Source organism: Delphinus delphis, chromosome 2, assembly GCF_949987515.2.
Source record: "Delphinus delphis chromosome 2, mDelDel1.2, whole genome shotgun sequence".
Lineage (NCBI taxonomy): Eukaryota > Metazoa > Chordata > Mammalia > Artiodactyla > Delphinidae > Delphinus > Delphinus delphis.
In genome coordinates, this window is record NC_082684.1 from 160,809,607 (window position 1) to 160,833,561 (window position 23,955).

Below are 23,955 nucleotides of genomic sequence, written 5' to 3' on the forward strand. Positions count from 1 at the left end.
CTAATTGCATTGTTTTCTCATTGTTGAGTTTTGAGTGTTCTTTATATATTCTGGACATGAGTCCTTTGTCAAATATGTGGTTTGCAAATATTTTCTCCTAGTCTGTACTTGTCTTTTCATTCTCTTAATATTTTTACAGAGAAAATGCTTTAATTTTGATGATGTCCAGTTTATCTGGTTTTTCTTTTATGGATCATGCTTTGGTATCATTTATAAGAATTCTTCACCATTGCTAGGTCCTAAAATTTTTCTTCTATAGTTTTACATTTAAATTTGTGATCCATTTTGAGTTAATTTTTGTATAAGGCATGAAGTTTAAATTCAATGTGGGTTTTGTTCTGTTGTGTTTTGTTTTCATTTTTGCCTATGGATGTCTAATTGCTTCAGCACTATTTGTTGAAAAGGCTGTTTTATTTCATTTAATTGCTTTTGTACCATTATGAGAAATCAGTTGGCCATACTTGTTGGATATTTCTGGGTTCTTTATTCTGTTCTATTGATCTAAGTGTCTATCACTCTGCAGAAACCACACCATCTTGATTATTACAGGTGTATTACCAGTCTTGCAATCAGGAAGTGTGATTCCTCCCACGTTATTGTTCTCTTCACAATTGTTTAGCTGTTCTATCCTTTGCCTTTTCATATAAATTTAAAAATAATCTTGTCTATATTTACTAGAATCTTGTTGAGTTTTTTCTAGGAATTACATTAAAACTACACATCAGCTTGGGGAGAACTGACTTTACTATGTCGAGTCTTTCATCCGTGAATACCATTTGTTTCTCCAGGTTTTAGATCTTCCTTGATTTCTTTCATCATCATTGTATAGTTTCCGGCATATAAGTCCTGTACATGTTATGTTAGGTTTACATCTATGTATTTTATGCATATCTATAAACCAACCATTATAATCTAAGTATTTCATTTTTTATTGATTGTAACTGACATTGTATTTTTAATTTTGGCATCTGTGTTCATTGCCAGCGTATAGAAATACAATGGATTTTTGTATACTAATGTTGTGTCCTGTGACCTTACTGAACTTTCTTTATAGTTCTAGGAGATTTTTGTAGATTCCTTGGGACTTTCTACAAAGACCATCATGTTATCTACAAATAAGAACAGTTTTATTTCTTCCTTTCCAACCTGTATGCCATTTATTTCCTTTTCTAGGCTTGTTTCATTGTCTAGAATTCCCAGCATCCTGTTGAATTACAGTGGTGGGAGCAGGCATCCTTACCTTGTTCCTAATATTAAGGGAAAGCATTCAGTCTTTCTCGATTATGTTACCAGTAGGTTTTTTATAGATGCTTTTTATCAAGGTTAGGAAGTTAGTTCTGCTCTATTACTAGTTTTTTGAGGATTTCTGTCATGAGGGTGTTGAATTTTGTCAGATGCATTTTCTGCATCAGTTGATATAAGCATGTGATTTTTCTTCTTTAGCCTATTAATATGATGTATTACATTGATTGATTTTTCAATACTGAACCAGCCTTGCATTCCTGCAATAGAGATCACTTGGTCATGGTGTGTAATTCTTTTTATATATTTCCAAATTCTATTTGCTAATATTCTGTTAAGAAATTTTGTTTCTATATTCATGAGAAATGTTGACCTGTAGTTTTCTTTTTTATTATTGGACTGATTTTTCATCTGATTTTTTATCTTTTTTGTATTCTTTTGAATACATTTATGTATCGTTTATGCTAGCAGTGGTCTACTTCAAGTATGAAAAAGGTAAATAACTTTGCAATAAAATATTAAGCACAGCTGAAAGTATTGCTTTTTATAGATAAGACTTCACTTTTAAGTTAACATTTAAATTTGTAAGTATGTAAGAGAAATATTATTTTTCCATCAGAAGTTATCAAAATTCTGTCAAGGGTAGTTGAATTATCTTCAGCTAACTAAGATCATCTTAGAACATATATTATTTCAATAGGTTGAAGAGGACTTTGTACCAAGTAGCTTAATAAAATCTTAGGAAATATTTAAACATATCTTCAGTAAAAGGGGTTATTTAAGGTCTGTTTCTTAGTTATAACACAGGCAAGTTTTATTTCAAAATTTGATTAGATACATGCCTTCTTGTCCTTTATCTCAGGATTTGCCAGTTCTGTATACATCACATAAAATCAAAGTCACTATCATTAAACTGAGATCTTCTTTTGCCATTAATAAAGAATTGTGGTGTGGATTCATGGTTAAGCTTCATAGTTTGTTGAATGTGTATGGTATATTTGTAATGAGTAAGACTGTACATGGTGCACCCACACGTAAATGTATACATATATAGAATATGTGTGTGTAACTTTTCAAAAAGTAACTTTTTGCCTCAAAAAATTTCATGAGTAAAACCCAAGTGGATGCCTAAAACTATTCCTAGTGAACTTTAAAAGCTAGTTAATAAGTGATAATTTAAATTAAGATGTAAATCATGACTATGTCTTACTGATATGAACAAAGCTATCTGAAATGATAATTTTTGAGCCTCCATGACATTACCTTGACAATCTAGAATGAATATAACATCGTTTATCCTATCTATCTTCTTAGAACTACATGAAATAATAGGTATTTTACAACGTATTTTGAGGAATGTTTCTGTATGCAGTTTTTAGGAAAGGCATAGTTTCTCTTGTTCCAACTTGTTCTAATTTTACAGGATTCAAGCGAAAACTCGAGAATTTAGGGAGCGACAGGCTCGGGAGCGTGACTATGCTGAAATCCAAGATTTTCATCGGACATTTGGCTGTGATGATGAGTTGATGTACGGGGGAATTTCTTCCTATGAAGGTCCCATGGCTCTCAGCACCAGACCCCAGAGCCCGAGAGAAGGGCATATGATGGATGCTTTGTATGCCCAAGTGAAGAAGCCGCGGAATTCCAAACCTTTACCTGCAGACAGGTAGGCTCCTGGAGCAGTCAAGGTATTGCTTCCAAATCAACTTTTATATAGTTGTGACAAGGGAGTAGATTGTTCATCAATTCTCCACAACTAGAACTGCCTTTTATTAATGGCCTTTAAAAAACCCTTGTGTCTAAGAGTATTGAGTTTACACAAATCGAAGCCTAATGGAAGAACAGTAGAGATTTTGATAGCTTGTCTCATGATCCCAAAATACGTCATCTTGTTTTAAAATGGTTTCAGATGGGAGAACTAACCTGTAGTTTATAACTCACATAAGAAGCAAACTTGAAACTATGGTTCTTCTATTTAAGGCATATTTCCTTTTACTGCTAGGAGAGCCTCTAGTCGTGGTAGTTAAATAGATGGGCAATGACATGATTTCTTCCAATTATGATTGATTTGGGCCACTTTTTTTTTTTTTTTTTGGTGACATGATTTCATATCATGAAAGAATTAGTGAATGAGATGTATAGTATAGTCAGTCTTCAAATTGCTTGTTAATAGCCACAGACCACAGGTCTGACTGTGTATATTAGTGTAGCACAGAGGAGTGCAATGCCGACCCTATGTTAATGGTTATATATTTATTTCAAATTTTATCTGAAACAATTTAGAAACAGATCTTCAGCTCCTTCATTTATGTATTCAAGCACCATATAAAGTTTAGTTCGTGAAGAAAATAATATTCATTTCTTTTTATTTGGAACACATGCATGCTATCTTCATAAACAATACACTCATTCCATCCCATCTTGTAATGATGTCTTGTAATCATTGCTATATTGTGAAGCTAGGCTTTAAAAATAGTAGGTCTCACTTCAAACTAGGGGTTCTTTAGCACACATCAGATACCTGGAGGGCTTCTTAAAACACAGTTGGATTAACCCTTCCCCAGAATTTTGATTCCGTAGGACTGGAGTGGAGCCTGAGAATTTGCATTTCTAATAAGTTCCCGGGTCTGATGCTGGTGCTATACTTTATGAACCCCTACAAGACTAGAGATGCGTTGGAATTCCTTTGTCTCTAGCGCCCATGTGCTATTTGGCTGCTTTATTTTGCAAGCTGTCTATGTTTTAGCTATTTACTTGCAGCTTTTTTAAATAAAGGTTTGCAAAGGCAACAGGTAACCCTCAGGCAAACCCAGATAGAAGCGTTTTAAAGAGTAGCAAAAGGAGAAGCAGATCTGAGGGAAAGCTAGTCAGATTGTTGTTCTGTTCTTTCTTTTTTGTTTGTTTTTTTGTGGTTTTAGGGTTTTAAAACATTGTTTTATGAAGATCTATTTGGTGTTGATCGTAATGAGTGAGCCTTGTAAGTTGCCATAGGAGGCTTATGGTTTATTTAAACCCCTTTGGTGTTCACTGTGCTTATTATCTAATATGGATGTATCAGGAGTCAAAGAGTAAGGTGATTAACAGCGAGTGACATTTTCTTAAAAAACTTTTGCTAGGTTTTTGCCGTACTTGTGGAAGCTGTTTGTCAAAGGTCAAATCTCACTTGAAGGCCATGGATGCCCCATGGAAAGTGTTTTCTTGGGAGAAGACACACCAGCAACACTGGCACTGCCAGTTAGTAACTCCTGGAGGAGCTAAAAGAAAATTAGTTAACGTGTTATTGATCATTGGTAAAAATATTGATCATTTTCAGCACCTTCCGCATCTAGTTTGAAAATCTAAAAGATAGTGACTTATAGTGATTATTCACATGACTCAGAAATTCCCCCTGACAGAGCTGGGAGTCAGAAGGGGTCTCTCCAGCTCCTGGCATCCAGAAATGGTTGCTTTAAACCCCCGTTTAAACCCCAGTGCCCTACAAGAGTCTGAGCCTCCTGAAGATCTCTGCAGATTTTCAAAACCTTCTGTGTCCAGGGTCCTGACTACTAGGGTCCCCAGCATCCCAGCCTGCAGGCTCAGTTCTGCCCCAAGCTGACCTCAGACTGAAACTCAGCCTCCTGATTCATTTCCATCAAAATCCCACTCAGCAACACGTTCCGAGGAGGCTTTGGTCTTGGGGAGAAGAGCTCAGAATCACATCATACACGTCGGTGTGTTCAAAGCCCCTCTCAGCCTCACTCAGGCACATCCCAGACAACTGTGTGTCAGAGAGTTTACAGTTCTATGTATTAGTGTCCCAGAAGGGTGATTGGACTACAGACTTTCTAAGACGTGTCCACCTCAAGAGAGATATAATTTATTTTTTTAAATGGATCACAGATATTTATGTTTTGTGTTTTTGTAATTATGATTTTTTCAGAGAATAAGCTGTCCATTGAACAATGATTTCACTAATCCAAAAAGTTGGGAATAATGGAACCTGTAAAGTATTTCTTCATCAACCTATAATTGCATTTGGTTTGGAAATAATGGCATCACCTCCATTGCCATTTTCTGTCAGAGTAAAAGCTGTAAAAAGAGTGTTTCTCAGACTTGAGTAGCCTAGAGACTCTTTACAAGATGATCTCTTGATACTGCCGCATAGAGTTAAATTGTTTTGATTATAATGTTACTTAAATATGTATAAAAATAAAATAGGGCCAAACTCCTTCTGTTTACGGCCATTATGTAACTATAAAACCAAACATCTTTACAAATTAAAGACAAACAAAACAGTAAAACCATTGCATTCAAATGAACAACATTAATTTAATGTGGCCAATAATGTTTTTTTTAAATCTAAAGTCTCACACAAATCATGAATATGGTGGTGGATGCTCCGTGCCTGGTTCATTTCAGTTTGTTTGCTCCACAAGCCACGGGCTGACTCAGTTCAGCCATCGCTCTTCTCAGTTAGAGTCTGCAGTTCTTTTGCATGTCTGTATCCCATGACCTTTGACCCATGTGCTGCATCCACGCATCCTAATGCATGACGTCCAACCTGCTTCTCTTACCATTAACTCGAGACAGTAAAAGCAGCATTTCTTGGTGCCTCTGCGTCTGTAAACTTAAATTCAGACAGTGAAATAACACATAAGATGATCTAGAATATGCTTCTATTAACTTTCTAAAAAGTTAAATGATGGAAACATAAAACTTGAAACTCCTCAGAGAGAGTTTTTACCCAATAAAGAAACTCCCATCAACTAACTAAATTTCACCCGAGTTTGCCGTTGGTGTCAGATGAACTTTACTGTTCACATTTTGGATTTCATGGGAAAATCGCCAGTCCGTTGACAGTCTGAAGCGTAGCCTGAGTCTGTTCTGGGATTTTTATTGTTCGGTAAGAAAGCCATGTTCTGAATTTCATTGCTTATAATTTTGATTGATCTAATGGAAATGTGGATCTGGTGGTCCCATGTGGAAATAACCAGGGATAATTTATTAAGTGCTGTGAATTTGATGTCAAACTGGGACACTTTCTCAATTTCCACGTATTATTTATAAAATGCTTTTTTACGATAGCTTCATACTCTGGCAATATTGTCCACGCCTGTTTAATTGGATTGACACACGAAATATTATCTGACTGTACCCTTTGGCCATTGTTACTACTATTTATTAATGCCCTTAGTAACATTCTGAGTTTTCATATTGGGTGGATGCCGGAGAAGTCACCCCTACCCTTCTGTTTTCTATAAATAACAAAGCTCAAACTCACAAAAGTGTTGGTGAACTTACTTTTATCCTGCTTATAACCAGAGACCTCAAAGATGTAGCTATTGTAAATGATTCCTAGTCCTATATCTCTTTGGTGGAGTGTATTGCCTGTGTGATTGCTGTGTCTTCTGATGCAGCGCCTCTGTGTTCGCACATTTCTCCCACCGTGGGAGACACTGCTAGTCGCCTACCCAGCACCTCTTCTCTCCCTCTTCCTTACCTAATAGGATCCCCATTTTGTTCAGGCTGGTAATGTGCCCAGCTTAACATTTTCAATTTCCCGGGCTCCCTTGCAGTAAGAGGTGACCACGTGACGTTATTGTGATGAATGAGCTAAGTGGGACTCATTTATAGGATCCACAGTCTCAGAGGATGGGACTTTCTGCCAAGCTAGGTTTTTCCTGATGAAAATAGAGCCGACTCAGCTTTTTCCCTTTGCCATTTTCCCTTCTCCCTGCCTGGATTTGGATGGTGCCCTTAGATGGGGCTCATCTAATAAGCCTGAGGATGAAGGCCACATGGAGGAAGAGGGAAGCAGCCTGGTCCCTTGAGCAGTGGCTTCAGTCCCGGGATGCCCGCCCTCTGCTCCTGTTACCTGGGAACTGAGCCCTTCCTTACCTAAGTCTCCCTCTCTCAGGGTTCGTTTCATGCCCAACACCATTCTGAGTTTAAGGAATCATGCAGACAAGAGTCCAAGGGAATCATCATCTTCATATCAAGGTTGTCTGCACATTGGAGAACTACCCCCTAGTCAAATCATTGCCACAATATTTTGTGAAATTAAGTAAGAATTGTGAGATTCTTCAGTGTCATTCAATAATCTCTTCTACCTTTCGTTTTGCGAGCCTCTATTTAAAGAAATGTTATCAATCAAATGTCTGCTAGCATTTATCCTTTTTTAATTGATGTATTTGAAGTATAATTGACATACAATATCGTATTCGTTTTGGGTGTATGACACACTAATTCAACATTTGTACACATTGTGAAATGATCAGTGCAATATATACTTACCACGTGTCACCATGAAAAGTTAAAAATAATTGTTTCCCTTGTGATGAGAACTTTCAAGGTTTGCTCCCTTAGCAGCTTTCAAATTTGCAGTGCAGTGTTACTGACACCATTTATCATTCTTAACTCTGATATACCACTCTCTCCTACCTCTATCAATAATCCTGTTATAAAATCAGAAACTCTTTTTTTTTAATTTCATTTATTTATTTATTTGGTTGTGCCGGGTCTTAGTTGCAGCACGCGGACTTCTTCGTTGCGGCATGCAAACTCTTAGTTGAGGCATGCATGTGGGATCTAGTTCCCTGACCAGGGATCGAACCTAGGCCCCCTGCATTGGGAGTGCAGAGTCTTACTCACTGCGCCACCAGGGAAGTCCCCTGTTATAAAATCAGAGGCAGCTAAGTGTGATGTCCAAGATACACACTGCCTGACTTTTGTTCTGGGTTCGTCCACCATTAGTGTGAACTCTGTGCTTCATTTTCCTCATCTGTAAAATGGGGATAATAGTGGTACTTACCTCATTAGGCTTGGTGTGGACTAAGTCTGTTAATATCTTCCAAGCACTTAGCACAGTGCCTGGTCCACAGTAAGCACTATTTAGGTGTTTGCTGTTGGTATTATAAGTTGGGAAATGGGCACTTACTCTCAGGAAAGGACAACATCCCCACCCGGATACAGAAACAAGTAAGGAATGAAAATGGAATGAATAAAGATGGTTTTATTCCTTATAATTAACATACATATAAAAGTGTGGGGATGCAGTTCTCTGATGCCCACAGTTCAGTCATCAAGTAGGTTGGTCATTAAGTATTCTCCATGAATCACATCATATCATGAACCGTTTCTTTTTAAATTAGGACTTATTGAGTTCAGTGTGAGGCATACCAGATGGCTTCTATAGTATAAATACTTGGAAGAAAAAGTAGATGGTGGGTACTGAAAAAATGCCTTATTTGAGAATGAGTTAGGGGGATAGTGGTGTCAGGACATGAGTCATCAATTTCAGTCTGTTTTTTGCGAATTTGAAGGTATTCGTTTTGTACTTTCATGGAAGTCTTTGAAGATCTTCCTGTTTTACTTTCATGAAAGTTTTGCTGATTCCAAGCTTCAGTGCTCCATAGAGATATGGAGGCTTGGACTTCTCAAACCTTGGCGAAAATGTTGACATTACTCTTTACGTCAGATTGTCTTCTGGTGGGCCAGGCAGGTAGGGATCATGCTCTTAAGAATTATGAAAGCCTGCATTCTAGAACAGTGATCTTTCAAATTTTGGCATGTATATCAAGAGCGTGGAGTGCTTCTCGCCAGTGTTGACCTCCACCCATTGGTATCCTGATGCAGTAGATCTGGCTGGGGACTAAGAACTCACATTTTCAACAAGCGCCTCAGTTGACTAATGCAGTTGGTCCATCCACCCTTTGAACAGTACTATTCTTGGGCTAATCAAAAACGAACTGGAACTCCATTATCGGTTAGTTTAGTAAGGTCGTTTACAGTGAAGAGGTGAAATAATTTATAATTTCCATATTGGGTACAGCTTTAACTGGGCATTCATAAATGCCCATTTTTCACCTATGACCGAATCATCATTTTATTCAAAAGGTCAGCCTGCAGGTGTGTTATTCATAAACTTTATTCAGTGTTTCTTGACACTTACCAAAAAGTTTCTTTTCATGTAAATTATACAATTTCAATTCAAAATTTCGTGTGCTTTGAATTCTAGCAAAGAATTGATGGAATGTCAGTCGATAATGTTTTTTATTTATTTGAGGACACGATGCAATTCATATTTTTATAGTCAGATCCCAGAATCTGTAGTTTAAAACTCCACAGAAAAACAGCTCTAATGGACATTTGCTGACTGTCACCATGCAATCATTTGCCACGAAGAGAGCATTGTCCTCAAATATAATTGAAATAAAACAGTTACTGCGCTGCAGTAAATCTAAACAGCAGGAAAATAGTAGGCTAGGCTCCCCCAGCTTGCTGAGGACACCTTAATGGAAACATAAATACCATAATCATATGCTTTTTGCATGCATTTTACGACTAAAGAGAAAATGCCGATTTTAAAAGAAAAGACCTCTGTGAACTTGTTTTTTCCCCCATTAAAAACCGGAAGCCAGTTGTGTCAAAAGGAAGTCTGGCAAACACAGAACAAAACTAATTTTCTTAGCTACAGGCTGTTATTAAACAAGTGCTCTTTTTAAAAGGTTGGGTCGTATAACAAAGTGGTATTTGCTATTCAAAAAGTCAAATACAATTTTATTTACTTACATTTACTTAGTTATTTTTTTTTTAATCTCGGCTTTTCTTGAGATGTGAGAAAGTAATTTTCAAGTGGAATCCATCTCATTGTAACATGTGTTTTGCACATGTTTTGCTGATGAACGAGCTCCACCCTGGCCCCATCTAAGTGTCCCCACTACACGTCTCTGACCTTGGCCAGCTCCATCCACCTCCTCTGTCTGTGCCTGGACCACCTCTCTCTCCATGCTTGCTGAGGATGGGTTTTCGTTCTTCTTGGCCGGCCCTGGGAACACTCTTCTGGATCCCAGCCCCACCCCTGCAAGGAGCCTGCTCTGCTCCTCAGGCCCCCCTCCTGGTCCCTTCTTAGCCTGTGTGTCTCTGCTGTCACTTCTGCATAGCTGGTACACATGATGTCTTGATCATGCTGTTTAAAAAAAAAAAATTGTTTCTTAACCTCTGGCTATTCTCTGCCCTATTTTTCCTCTTCACTTCTAATCCAGACTTCTTGAAAGATTAACCTAGGATTGATAGAGACTGCTGTTTCTTTTCTATAGCTTGTTCACTCCATGTGGTAGGCATAATAATGGTCCCCCAAAGATGCCCCTGCCCTCGTCCCTGGAACCTGTAAATATGTTACTTCATGCAAGAAAAAGGACGCTGCAGATCTGATTACGTTAAAGATCTTAAAATGGGGACGTTTCCCTGGATTCTCCAGATGGGCCCAGTGGATCATAAGTGAAGGAGGTGGGAGAGTCAAAGTTGGAGAGAGACTTGAAGATGTAGGCTGTTAAAAAAGAAAATCCTGCAATAGGCAACAACATAAATGAGCCTTGAGGATGTTATGCTAAATGAAATAAGTCAATCACAGAGGAAAAAATACTGCATAACTCAAATTTATATGAGGTATCTAAAATAGTCAAACTTAAAGAAGCAAAGAATAGAATCGTAGTTGCCAGGGCTTTGGGAGAGGGAAATGAGGGATTGCTAATATATGGGTATGAAATTTCAGTTATGCAAGATGAAAAGCTTCTTGAGATCTGCTATACAACATTGTGCCCATAGATCAAAACACTGTATTGAATGCTGGTTGAAATGTAAATTGAAAATTTGTTGAGAAGGAAGATCTCATGTTAAGCGTTCTTACCACAATAAATTTTTGAAATGTGCAAAAAAAAAAACCAAAAAGCAAGAAAAGATGCAGGCTGCTGCTGTGAAGACAGGAAGGAGCCTTGAGCCCAGGAGGGCAGTGGATTCTAGAAGCTGGTAAAAGCCAGAAAGCAGATTCTCCTCTAGAGCCTCCAGAGGGAACCAGCCCTGCTAGCACCTTGGTTTAAGCCCAGTGAAACCAATTTCAGACTTCTGACCTCCAGCACCCAAATATGATAAATTGTAGTTATCTTAAGGTAGTAGGTTTGTGGGCATTGGTTCCAGCAGCCGTGCTGTGTTAGTTTCCCAGTGGCCTCCTGGACTCCTGGTTTAGTGAACACTTCCGTTCTTTCCCTCTGGGTCACTCTGGCCTCCGTGAAGCTCTCTTCTCTTAGTTTCTATGTACAATACTGCTATCTCTTGCTTCCTCCTTCCTTTCTGACTATTCCTTCACTGTCTCTTTAGAGAGTCTCTTCTATTTGTCCCCTAACTTTGGATCCCCTAAGACAATAGCTCTGGACCACTGCTATTCTCTACACGTTCCTTTTGGGATTTTTTTTTTTTTTTGAATTAACACCTTTAATAAAAGAAGACAATTTCAGCTCTTAGAAAAACAATATCAATGTCAGTACTTGTAATGAATAACTCATCCTATTTACATATTATTAATATTAAAAAATTTTAATCAAAATTTGCAATGAAGAAGAAATTATAAAATTAATAGTGAAGGCCATTTTCTTTTTTTAATTTTTTAATTTTATTTAATTTATTATTTTCATACAGCAGGTCTTTATTAGTCATCAGTTTTATGCACATCACTGTATACATGTCAATCCCAATCTCCCAATTCAACCCACCACCACCCCCACCCCTGCCACTTTCCCCCCTTGGTGTCCATACGTTTGTTCTCTACATCTGTGTATCAATTTCTGCCCTGCAAACCGGTTCATCTGTACCATTTCTCTAGCTTCCACATATATGCGTTAATATACGATATTTGTTTTTCTCTTTCTGACTTACTTCACTCTATGACAGACTCTAGATCCATCCACGTCTCTAAAAATGACCCAGTTTCATTCCTTTTTATGGCTCAGTAATATTCCATTGTATATATGTACCACATCTTCCTTATCCATTTGTCTGTTGATGGGCATTTACATTGCTTCCATGATCTGGCTATTGTAAATACTGTTGCAATGAACATTGGGGTGCATGTGTCTTTTTGAATTATGGTTTTCTTTGTGTATATGCCCAGTAGTGGGATTGCTGGGTCGTATGGTAATTCTATTTTTAGCTTGTTAAGGAACTTCCATACTGTTTTCCATAGTGGCTGTATCAATTTACATTCCCACCAACAGTGCAAGAGGGTTCTCTTTTCTCCACACCCTCTCCAGCATTTGTTGTTTGTAGATTTTCTGATGATGCCCATTCTAACTGGTGTGAGGTGATACCTCATTGTAGTTTTGATTTGCATTTCCCTGATAATTAGTGATGTTGAGCAGCTTTTCATGTGCTTCTTGGCCATCTGTATGTCTTCTTTGGAGAAATGTCTATTTAGGTCTTCTGCCCATTTTTGGATTGGGTTGTTTGTTTTTTTAATATTGAGCTGCATGAGCTATTTATATATTTTGGAGATTAATCCTTTGTCCGTTGATTCATTTGCAAATATTTTCCCCATTCTGAGGGTTGTCTTTTTGTCTTGTTTATGGTTTCCTTTGCTGTGCAAAAGCTTTGAAGTTTCATTAGGCCCCATTTGTTTATTTTTGTTTCTATTTCCATTACTTTAGGAGGTGGATCAAAAAAGACCTTGCTGTGATTTATGTCAAAGAGTGTTCTTCCTATGCTTTCCTCTGAGAGTTTTATAGTGTCCGGTCTTAGATTTAGGTCTCTAATCCATTTTGAGTTTATTTTTGTGTATGGTGAAAGGGAATGTTCTAATTTCATTCTTTTACATGTAGCTGTCCAGTTTTCCCAGCACCACTTATTGAAGAGACTGTCTTTTCTCCATTGTATATCCTTGCCTCCTTTGTCATAGACTAGTTGACCATAGGTGTGTGGGTTTATCTCTGGGCTTTCTATCTTCTTCCATTGATCTATGTTTCTGTTTTTGTGCCAGTACCATATTATCTTGATTACTGTAGCTTTGTAGTATAGTCTGAAGTCAGGGAGTCTGATTCCTCCAGCTCTGTTTTTTTCCCTCAAGACTGCTTTGGCTATTCAGGGTCTTTTGTGTCTCCATACAAATTTTAAGACTTTTTGTTCTAGTTCTGTAAAAAATGCCATTGGTAATTTGATAGGGATTGCATTGAATCTGTAGATTGCTCTGGGTAGTACAGTCATTTTCACAATATTGATTCTTCCAATCCATGAACATGGTATATCTCTCCATTTGTTGGTATCATCTTTATTTTATTTTATTTTTTTATCCTTTTGCTTTACGCGGGCCTCTCACTGTTGTGGCCTCTCCCGTTGTGGAGCACAGGCTCCGGACGCGCAGGCTCAGCGGCCATGACTCACGGGCCCAGCCGCTCCGCGGCATATGGGATCTTCCCGGACCGGGGTATGAACCCGTGTCCCCTGCATCGGCAGGCGGACTCTCAACCACTGCCACCAGGGAAGCCCTGTTGGTATCATCTTTAATTTCTTATATCAGTGTCTTATAGTTTTCTGCATACAGTTCTTTTTTCTCTCTAGGTAGGTTTATTCCTAGGTATTTTATTCTTTTTGTTGCAGTGGTAAATGGGAGTGTTTCCTTAATTTCTCTTTCAGATTTTTCATCATTAGTGTATAGGCATGCACGAGATTTCTGTGCATTAATTTTGTATCCTGCAACTTTACCCAATTCATTGATTAGCTCTAGTAGTTTTCTGGTGGCATCTTTAGGATTCTCTATGTATAGTATCATGTCATCTACAAACAGTGACAGTTTTACTTCTTCTTTTGCAATTTGTATTCCTTTTATTTCTTTTTCTTCTCTGATTGCCGTGGCTAGGACTTCCAAAACTATGTTGAATAATAGTGGTGAGAGTGGACATCCTTTTCTTTTCCTGATCTAAGAGGAAATGCTTTCAGTTTTTCACCTTTGAGAATGATGTTTGCTGTGCGTTTGTCATATATGGCCTTTATTATGTTGAGGTAGTTTCCCTCTTTGCCCACTTTCTGGAGAGTTTTTATCATATGTGGGTGTTGAATTTTGTCAAAAGCTTTTTCTGCATCTATTGAGATGATCATATGACTTTTATTCTTCAATTTGTTTTTTTGGTTTGTCACATTGATTGATTTACGTAAACTGAAGAGTCCTTGCATCCCTGGGTTAAATCCCACTTGATCATGGTGTATGATCCTTTTAATGTGTTGTTGGATTCTGTTTGCTAGTGTGTTGTTGACGATTTTTGCATGTATATTCATCAGTGATATTGGTCTGTGATTTTCTTTTTTTGTAGTATCTTTGTCTGGTTTTGGTATCAGGGTGATGGTGGCCTCATAGAATGAGTTTGGGAGTGTTTCTTCCTCCGCAATTTTTTGGAAGAGTTTGAGAAGGACGGGTGTTAGCTCTTCTCTAAATGTTTGATAGAATTCACCTGTGAAGCCATCTGGTCCTGGACTTTTGTTTGTTGGAAGATTTTTAATCACAGTTTCAATTTCATTACTTGTGATTGGTCTGCTCATATTTACTATTTCTTTCTGATTCAGTCTTGGAAGGTTATACCTTTCTAAGAATTAGTGCATTTCTTCCAGGTTGTCCATTTTATTGGCATAGAGTTGCTTGTAGTAGTCTCTTAGGATGCTTTGTATTTCTGCAGTGTCTGTTGTAACTTCTTTTTCATTTCTAATTTTATTGATTTGCATCCTCTCCCTCTTTTTCTTGATGAGTCTGGCTAATGGTTTATCAATTTTGTTAATCTTCTCAAAGAACCAGCTTTTAGTTTGATTGATCTTTGCTATTGTTTTCTTTGTTTCTATTTCATTTATTTCTGCTCTGATCTTAATGATTTCTTTCCTTCTGCTAACTTTGGGTTTTGTTTGTTCTTCTTCCTCTAGTTCCTTTAAGTGTAAGGTTAGATTGTTTATTTGAGATTTTTCTTGTTTCTTGAGGTAGGCTTGTATAGCTATAAACTTCCCTCTTACAACTGCATTTGCTGCATCCCATAGGTTTTGGGTTGTTGTGTTTTCATTTTATTTCATTTCTTTTCAGTTATTCATTGCCATTTGTTTCTAGGTATTTTTTGATTTCCTCTTTGATTTCTTCAGTAATCTCTTGGTTATTTAGTAAAGTATTGTTTAGCCTCCATGTGCTTGTGGTTTTTACGTTTTCTTCTCTGTAATTCATTTCTAATCTCATAGCGTTGTGGTCAGAAAAGATGCTTCATATGATTTCAATTTTCTTAAATTTACTGAGGCTTGATTTGTGACCCAAGATGTGATCTGTCCTGGAGAATGTTCCATGTGCACTTGAGAAAAAAGTGTAATCTTTTATTTTTGAATGGAGTGTCCTATAAATATCAATTAGATCTATCTGGTCTATTGTGTCATTTAAAGTTTATGTTTCCTTATTTATTTTCATTTTGGATGACCTGTCCATTGGTGTAAGTGAGGTGTTAAAGTCCCCCACTATTATTGTGTTAATTTTATAGCTGTTAGCATTTGCCTTATGTATTGAGGTGCTCCTATGTTGGGTGCATATAGATTTATAATTGTTATATCTTCTTCTTGGATTGATCCCTTGATCATTATGTAGTGTCCTTCCTTGTCTCTTGTAACATTCTTTATTTTAAAGTCTATTTTATCTGATATGAGTATTGCTACTCCAGCTTTCTTTTGATTTCCATTTGCATGGAATATCTTTTTCTATCCCCTCACTTTCAGTCTGTATGTGTCCCTAGGTCTGAAGTGGGTCTCTTGTAGACAGCATATAGATGGGTCTTGTTTTTGTATCCATTCAGCGAGCCTGTGTCTTTTGGTTGGAGCATTTAATCCATTCACATTTAAGGTAATTATTGATATGTATGTTCCTATGACCATTTTCTTCATTGTTTTGGGTTTGTTTTTCTAGTCCTTTTCTTCTCTTGTGTTTCCCACTTAGAGAAGTTCCTTTAGCATTTGTTGTAGAGCTGGTTTGGTGGTGCTGAGTTCTTTTAGCTTTTGCTTGTCTGCAAAGCTTTTGATTTCTCCATCGAATCTGAATGAGATCCTTGCTGGGTAGAGTAATCTTTGTTGTAAGTTCTTCCCTTTCATCACTTTAAGTATATCATGCCACTCCCTTCTGGCTTGGAGAGTTTCTGCTGAGAAATCAGCTGTTAACCTTTTGGGAGTTCCCTTGTATGTTATTTGTCATTTTTCCCTTGCTGCTTTCAATAATTTTTCTTTGTCTTTAATTTTTGGCAGTTTGATTACTATGTGTCTCGGTGTGTTTTTACTTGGGTTTATCCTGTATGGGACTCTCTGTGCTTCCTGGACTTGGGTGGCTATTTCCTTTCCCATGTTAGGGAAGTTTTCGACTATAATCTTTTCAAATATTTTCACGGGTCCTTTCTCTCTCCCTTCTCTTTCTGGGTCCCCTATAATGCGAATGTTTTTGCGTTTAATGTTGTCCCAGAGGTCTCTTAGGCTGTCTTCATTTCTTTTCATTCTTTTTTCTTTATTCTGTTCCACAGCAGTGAATTCCACCATTCTGTCTTCCAGGTCACTTATCCATTCTTCTGCCTCAGTTATTCTGCTATTGATTCCTTCTAGTGTATTTTTCTTTTCAGTTATTGTATTGTTCATCTCTGTTTGTTTGTTCTTTAATTCTTCTAAGTCTTTGTTGAACATTTCTTGCATCTTCTAGATCTTTGCCTCCATTCATTTTCCGAGGTCCTGGATCATCTTCACTATCATTATTCTGAATTCTTTCTCTGGAAGGTTGCCTGTCTCCACTTCATTTAGTTGTTTTTCTGGGGTTTTATCTTGTTCCTTCATCTGGTACATAGCCCTCTGCCTTTTCATCTTGTCTGTCTCAGTGAATGTGGTTTTTGTTCCACAGGCTGCAGGATTGTCATTCTTGCTTCTGCTATCTGCCCTCTGGTGGATGAGGCTATCTTAGAGGCTTGTGCAAGTTTCCTGATGGGAGGGGCTGGTGGTGGGTAGAGCTGACTTTTGCTCTGGTGGGCAGAGCTCAGTAAAACTTTAATCCGCTTGACTGCTGTTGGGTGGGTCTGGGTTCCCTTCCTGTTGGTTGTTTGGCCTGAGGCAACCCAACACTGGAGCCTACCTGGGCTCTTTGGTGGGGCTAATGGTGGACTCTGGGAGGGCTCACGCCAAGGAGTACTTCCCAGAACTTCTCCTGCCAGTGTCCTTGTCCCTTGGTGAGCCACATCTTCCCCCCGCCTCTGCAGGAGACCCTCCAACACTAGCAGGTAGGTCTGGTTCAGTCTCCTATGGGGTTACTGCTCCTTCCCCTGGGTCCCGATGTGCACACTACTCTGTGTGTGCCCTCCAAGAGTGGAGTCTCTGTTTCCCCCAGTCCTGTCAAAGTCCTGCGATCAAATCCCACTAGCCTTCAAAGTCTGATTCTCTAGGAATTCCTCCTCCCGTTGCCGGACCCTCTGGTTGGGAGCCTGATGTGGGGCTTGGAACCTTCTCTCCAGTGGGTGGACTTCGGTGGTATAAGTGTTCTCCAGTCTGTGAGTCACCCACCCAGCAGTTATGGGATTTGATTTTACTGTGATTGCGCCACTCCTGCTGTCTCATTGTGGCTTCTCCTTTGTCTTTGGATGTGGGGTATCTTTTTTGGTGCGTTCCAGTGTCTTCCTGTTGATGATTGTCCAGCAGCTAGTTGTGATTCTGGTGTTCTTGCAAGAGTGAGTGAGAGCACGTCTTTCTACTCCGCCATCTTGGTTCCTAATCTCTCCTTTTGTTTTTAATTGCTGTGATGCACTGGTGATGCACAGTCTGCACTAGCCCAGCCCTCTCTGTAAGCCCCAGGTTCTTGGAGCTAGCTACCAACACATGCTTCCTGTGCCTCCCAGGCACCTGAACCCAACCCATCCAAAATGAAATTCATTGTTTCTCAGTCCAGACCTCCTCTAGTATCATCAGTCTAGTCTCAGAGCATGTTGTCACCACCCACACATTTACTCTAGACCAAGCCTTTCTTCTGCAGCCAGCCTCCCTCCCCAGACATCAGTCAGTGACAAAGGCCTACCAATTTTACATCCCAAATAATTCCAAACCCTTTCTCTCCTTCTGTTCCGGTACACGGAAGCTGCCAGTAATCTTGTAACTCTTCCCCCAGCCTCCAGTCTTGTTATTCTCAAATCCCTACTTCACCCCATACCTGGAGTTTTCTATCTCAAATTAAAATCTGACATCTCATTCTCTTGCTTAGAATTATTCTGTGGCTGTTTATCATCTCCAAGGTACAGTCCAAGCCCTCAGCGTGAGGTTTATAGGCCCTGAGACCTCCTGTTTCAGCCTCATCCCTAATTATGTCAGGCTGTGTCATATTGGCTCACATCATACTTTCCTAGTAGAGGATCAGTCTCAAAGTATAAATCCAACTTCATCTAATACATGGATGAATTAAGTGGCTCTTTGGTGTTATATGTTCTGCAAATGTTAAATTTGGGTGAGTAAAAACAAGCCATCACCATTCATTAAGCTATTCTAATATAGTTAGAGATGCAGCAATTAAATTAAAGGCTGAGGTGACACGAACAACCCAACAGCTGAAATCTCGAAAGTAATGAAGCCATAAATAAGGTCATGGCTAATTTTAAAGACTTCTTTTTTAATTCTTTTTGTTGATTAACATTGCCTGAAACCACAATTTATTTGGAGAAGTAATGCGTAATGGGGGTTGTTTATTTATATATTTAGTTTAGCCTTAGAGAAAGTTTAAATATTCTGCAGAAGTATCAGGATAAGCGGAAACTATTTTAGACCTTGGTACCTATCAGGCAAATAGTCCTCCAGCAGAGCGTGCTTGTTTTGTTTTAATGTCTTTCCCTCTGCAAGGCACTGAACTTTGGGGTCTTTGATGATGAGCTGGCCACACTGGTGGAAATTCCCTTTAGCTTCTTGGTATTTCATTTGATTTTAGGCTTCAAACAGAAGCACTAAGATCCTTGTTTACATGCAGCTCAGCACAGTAACTCATCTTTTTATTTTGACCAACTGCTTGGTTCTTCTGTCCTTTAGACTGTCCGAACCTGTGGATTCAAGTGCCAATCTTATTGGTACTTAGTGGTCTTTGGTTGGTGTTTTTTTCCTTCTTGCTCTTGCACCAGGATAGAATATCAATCAACTCAATATAAATTCATGAGGATTTATGTGAAGCCCAGTTGTGAGATGCATTTTCAGCTTCTTGGGAGACTTATCAAGATCTGAATCCGAAATCCATTTTTAAATTAACTTCCCAGATGTTCTAGAGCCTTTCCTTGGGCACCCCCGCCCTCAGTGTGAATAACTGTTTGATTATTCTTTATTTGCCGTTTCATTCCTCTCCTTCCTTTAGTGTGCCATTGGTTGACTTTGTGTAACTTTGTGTAAGCAGTAGTTGATTAAAAATGATGTTTGTTGTCTTTTCCAATCAAGGAAGTCCTTAGATTCTTCCACTAAAATAGATGTGTAGATAGAAATGTGAAAATTCCAAAACTTCTGTATTGTCACAGAACAGAAAATGATTAGATAATTCATATACCCTGTGGATCTGTAGTAATTATTAAATAATTAAATATTCAATATGCATTTAAAATTGCATAAAAGGGACTCAATAAATAGAATGAATAAATATTATTATAAATATACATTTCTGTAAAACAACTTTCTTTTTTTTTTTTGGCTGTGTTACATGGCTTGCAGCATCTTAGTTCCCTGACCAGGGATCGAACCCATGCCCCCTGCAATGGAAGCAGAGTCCTAACCATTTGACCACCAGGGAATTCCCCAAAACAAATACTTTTAAAACTATATTTTCTGTATCACTTTATACCTTTCATTATTATTTCTAGTCAATAAACTATTCAGGGATTATATCGTTGAATCCTTAGGGATACAGAGTTTTGAAAATACTTGTCCTTGAAACAAAATGCCTTGGGCCCAGGTAAGCAAGTCCAAGGTGGTTCCTTTTGGTAGGGCAGGTGGCTCTTTCAGCTTAGCTTTTTTACAAATTAGTTTCGTATAATTTAAAAAGTTAAGCAGATGTTATCGGCAAGAAACTAGCCTTAGCCTGGATTTGCATATCTCTATTGCCCATGTTTTGAGGGAAATTCTTGGTTAGCTCTCAGAGAGGCCTGCCTGGCCCAGGCTCTGGAGATGTAAACCTTCCGTGGGTGGAGCCTGACTGAGCCTGGAGCAAACCAAGGAATAACAGGCCAGTGATCCTGGCTCACATCAAAGCTCAGATTCTCCAAATGAAATGAAGAACATGACATCTCCAGGAGTCTGGAGGATGTCCTGGGTGTGCATGAATCCAAATTAAAACGGGCTTACTTGGAATGGATCGATAATGTCAATCTGAATAGAGGAGATAGCATAAAGCCTGAATTAAAGGCTCTGTTCAAAGATACCATACTTTGAATTTTAAAGAGCACCCAGCAACTCAGATGAAGGGCTACCAGTGATCCAGGGAGCAAACCTTTAGTTTTTAAACATTATAAATTGTTTTTAGTATAGGGGCTGTTATGAATGGAACGTGTCCCCCTAAATTCATATGTTGACATCCTAACCAACAATGTGATGGTATCAGTAGGTGGGACCTTTGGGAGGTAATTAGGTCATGAGGATTAAACCTTCACGAATGGGATTCATGCTCTTATAAGATGAGACAGGAGAGCTTGCTTCCTCTCTCTGCTGTTAGCTATGTGCGGATACAGGAGGGCAGCCATCTGTCAGCCAGGAAGAAGGCCTTCACCAGACACTGGGTCTGCTGGCACCTTGATCTTGGACTTGCAGCCTCTCGAATTGTGAGAAATAAACGTGTGCTGATTAAGCCAAAAAGAAAAGAAAAAAACAATTGTTTTTATTCTCATTTAGATATATATCCAGTTTGCTTAAATTTTGTTTAGATGAGACACACTTTTTGATCTCAACACCACTGGAATAGAAAAGGATTATCCTAAATTCCCTTCAAAGAAATCCTCCTAAAATCCCATTTCTACTATAAATGTGTATTAAAAAAAAATTTACTAGGGGAAAGACAAATTTCTTCATAGTTTTTCAAAAGTTATAAATGGTGGTCTCTAAAATAATTACAAATTACCTGTCTAAGAAAAATCCTGCTATACTTTCATGCAGACTTCATACAATTCTGGAACTGTGAAAATATATTTAAAAAACAAAAGTATAGTGTTGTCTTTCATGAAGGAAAATGTTTGGCGTACTAGAACTTACCGATTATCATGACAAGTCTCTCAAGATAATCTGCGTGGCCACCAAATACCAGATATCTTTTGCTTCTCTTCTCTGGTCTCTGCTTTGATACTTAATGATGGGTCATTCAATGCCAGGTATGAAGTTTGAAAAGCAATAGTTGCTTTGTCTTTTGAAGGTTGTATAATCAATTGGACCAGCGTCAGGCGTGTAGGCAGAGAAGTGGTAAAGTAAAATGTTCACTCCAAGTTTGCTTTAAATTCAGATGGCGCTTAGAATTCTAAAGAACACTGGAAGCAGAGATGGACAGGATGCAGATGGAACTGGGGCTTACTGGGGGACATGGGGTATCTGTGGAACAGGTTACAGACTCCAGAGAGCTCCACGAAACTCCCAGCCATTGTGGATTCGGACAAGGATGGTAACTTCTGGCAGGTGGCACTCCCGTGTCTTGAGGAATGAGGGTTTTCTCTATATTTCACAGTCACATGTGGCCTGTGGAGGAAAGGAGGACCTAGAAATGACTTCGATTCTGTATAATTCTAATTCCGATGCAGGAGGGTTCCAGTTTCGGTTTTGGTTTTGCAAGCGGCATTAGCATGACTTAAAAAATCACCTGCTTTGTGACAGAAACTAAAGCTGAGGATAAATACTTATTTCGAATTATTCTCTTTTCCTTCCATTTCCTTCTTTCCTTTCATCTGGATGTCTAAGCTTTGTGAAATCTTCAAGGGCTAAATCTTTAAGGGCTCTTTGAACAAGCCCCAGATTCTTGTACCTGTTCTTCTTCCAGCCCCCATGGCTGTCCATTCCCCTCCCCAACAATTATTTGGCGGCTGCAGTGTACAGGGACGTGGGAGGTGTCTGGGATACAGAATTGAATAAGAAATTCACCTCCCACTTCCTCTTACTTGGTGTCACGTGACAGACCACGAAACGTATTGTACCCAGAGTGATATGAATTCAATAGGATGCTAAGGAGATTGGCTCAGGTCAGGGAAGGAGGGGCTTCTGAGAGGTGTTGTGCTTGAGCTCCATCCTAAACGGGTCAGCACTATAACATGTATATAATACAGGATGTGAGTCATATAATTATATGTGTATTTATAGAGATTTGACTGATGGTGCAGCCTAGTTGGTTTACGTGCTGGATTTATATGCTCCTGGCAAATATTAAATATGGTCAACATGTATCAATTCCTTGATTCCCTCCTGCCCCCAAGAGCCAGTGGCAGAACTGTTGTAGCTTTTCTCTGAGTGGTCTGTGCTTTGAAAAGCGGTATGGAATATCAGCAAGGAAGGCTTGCCCAGCCCCTAGGGCTCTTGGTATCTTGAACCCTCATGCATGTGGGACACTGAGGGCTGCAGGGTAACAAAATGGAGCCGACATGGGAAGAGATGCTGCAGACCTTACTGGGCAGCAACCAGGTGGTTTCTGCGTGGGCGGCTCAGGTACTGTGAGTGATGTTGACCTCACGAATTAGTTCCTAAGCAGGTTCGTGAGAATAGTGATGTCTTCAATGTAGCACTGGAGGAATCTGAAATTCTAGTTTTGGCCATTTGTGACTCTGAATGACGCGGGATTCGCAATATTGCTACTTCTGCAGGCTTTGCTGGAGCACCGGGGGTACAGTATCTGTTGAGCATCTTCTAGACACAATCTACCTTGCGAAAACAGTTCAGGAAGATGGACAGATCTTGTGGAGTCATCATCTAGTCAACGTTTTCCTTCTAATGTGATTTCTAAGGAATTTTATTTGCCCCTGGGAGAATCCCATTCATCCCTCTTTGTAATGAATGAACCCAAAACATACTACCCCGGTTTCTTTGAAAAATCAGAGCATCTCTGGATTGTCTTGGTTTTACTACAAGATTTCCAGCCTTTTTACTAGATCAAGGCCACCTGGATGTAGGTGTAGGGTTGTCCTTGTTGACTGAGGAATTGACAGCCTCCAACAGTCCCGTCCGCTGATAACTGAAGCAGTGGGTTGATTGATTTGGAAGGGTGGTGATGCCCTGGTGGTTTACTGGGACTTCCTTTACAGCAATTGCATGAGACCATCACTTCTCCACTTGCACATCTAGGCCATTCTTAAAAATGCTTAAAAGTCAAATGACCATGCCAGTTCCACCCACATGTGTGTACGCAGGGGTGGAAGAGGCTGTGTTCCTGGAGAGATGAGAAAACATGGTGAAAGTAGCGATGAGGCTTCCCGTAGGCACTGGTGATAAACTCTGGTGTCTTGGAGGAACCCAGGACTGAGGAAGATACAAGCAGGTCCCTGCCATCCCCCCATCTCTGTGGGGACATCTCAGTGAGGACAGGCCGGTGGAGCCAGGCTTCACCCTTTCCCGTGGACTGGTGTCCTGCTGGAGCGCTCTCTGGGCTGTGCCCCATGCTGGCACTTGGCCAGCACCGTGAGTTTTCTCCTGGGCCATCACTGCCGACAGTGGGAAGGGGGCCACTAGGAAGACGGTTAGTCAGGGAGGGGAAGGTAGGCCAGGTGACAACAAGTCTGTTGTCATTCCAAGCGAATTCTGGGGCATCGCTGGAGCCTCAGGCCTGAGGAGGGAGTGAGTCCCAGGTGCTACCACCTGGAATGCTCTCATGGTCACTTCTATGCCGAGAGCCCACTCCTCTGAGAGACCCAGGCTCTGTCCCCGCAGCAGTGGGGGAGGGGCTTTAGCTGCTAT

The 23,955-nt window shown here is 39.4% G+C and overlaps 1 protein-coding gene across 19 annotated transcripts in view; it reads left to right on the forward strand.

Annotated features, from left to right (window-relative positions):
* PARD3 (par-3 family cell polarity regulator) overlaps positions 1-23,955 on the forward strand; it is a 642,797-nt gene that overhangs the window by 478,794 nt on the left and 140,048 nt on the right. For all 19 annotated transcript variants that reach the window (XM_060006131.1, XM_060006137.1, XM_060006132.1 and 16 more), the window contains one exon: positions 2,666-2,908. In XM_060006131.1, the coding sequence (XP_059862114.1) occupies positions 2,666-2,908 (243 nt within the window). The remainder of the gene's footprint in view (positions 1-2,665; positions 2,909-23,955) is intronic.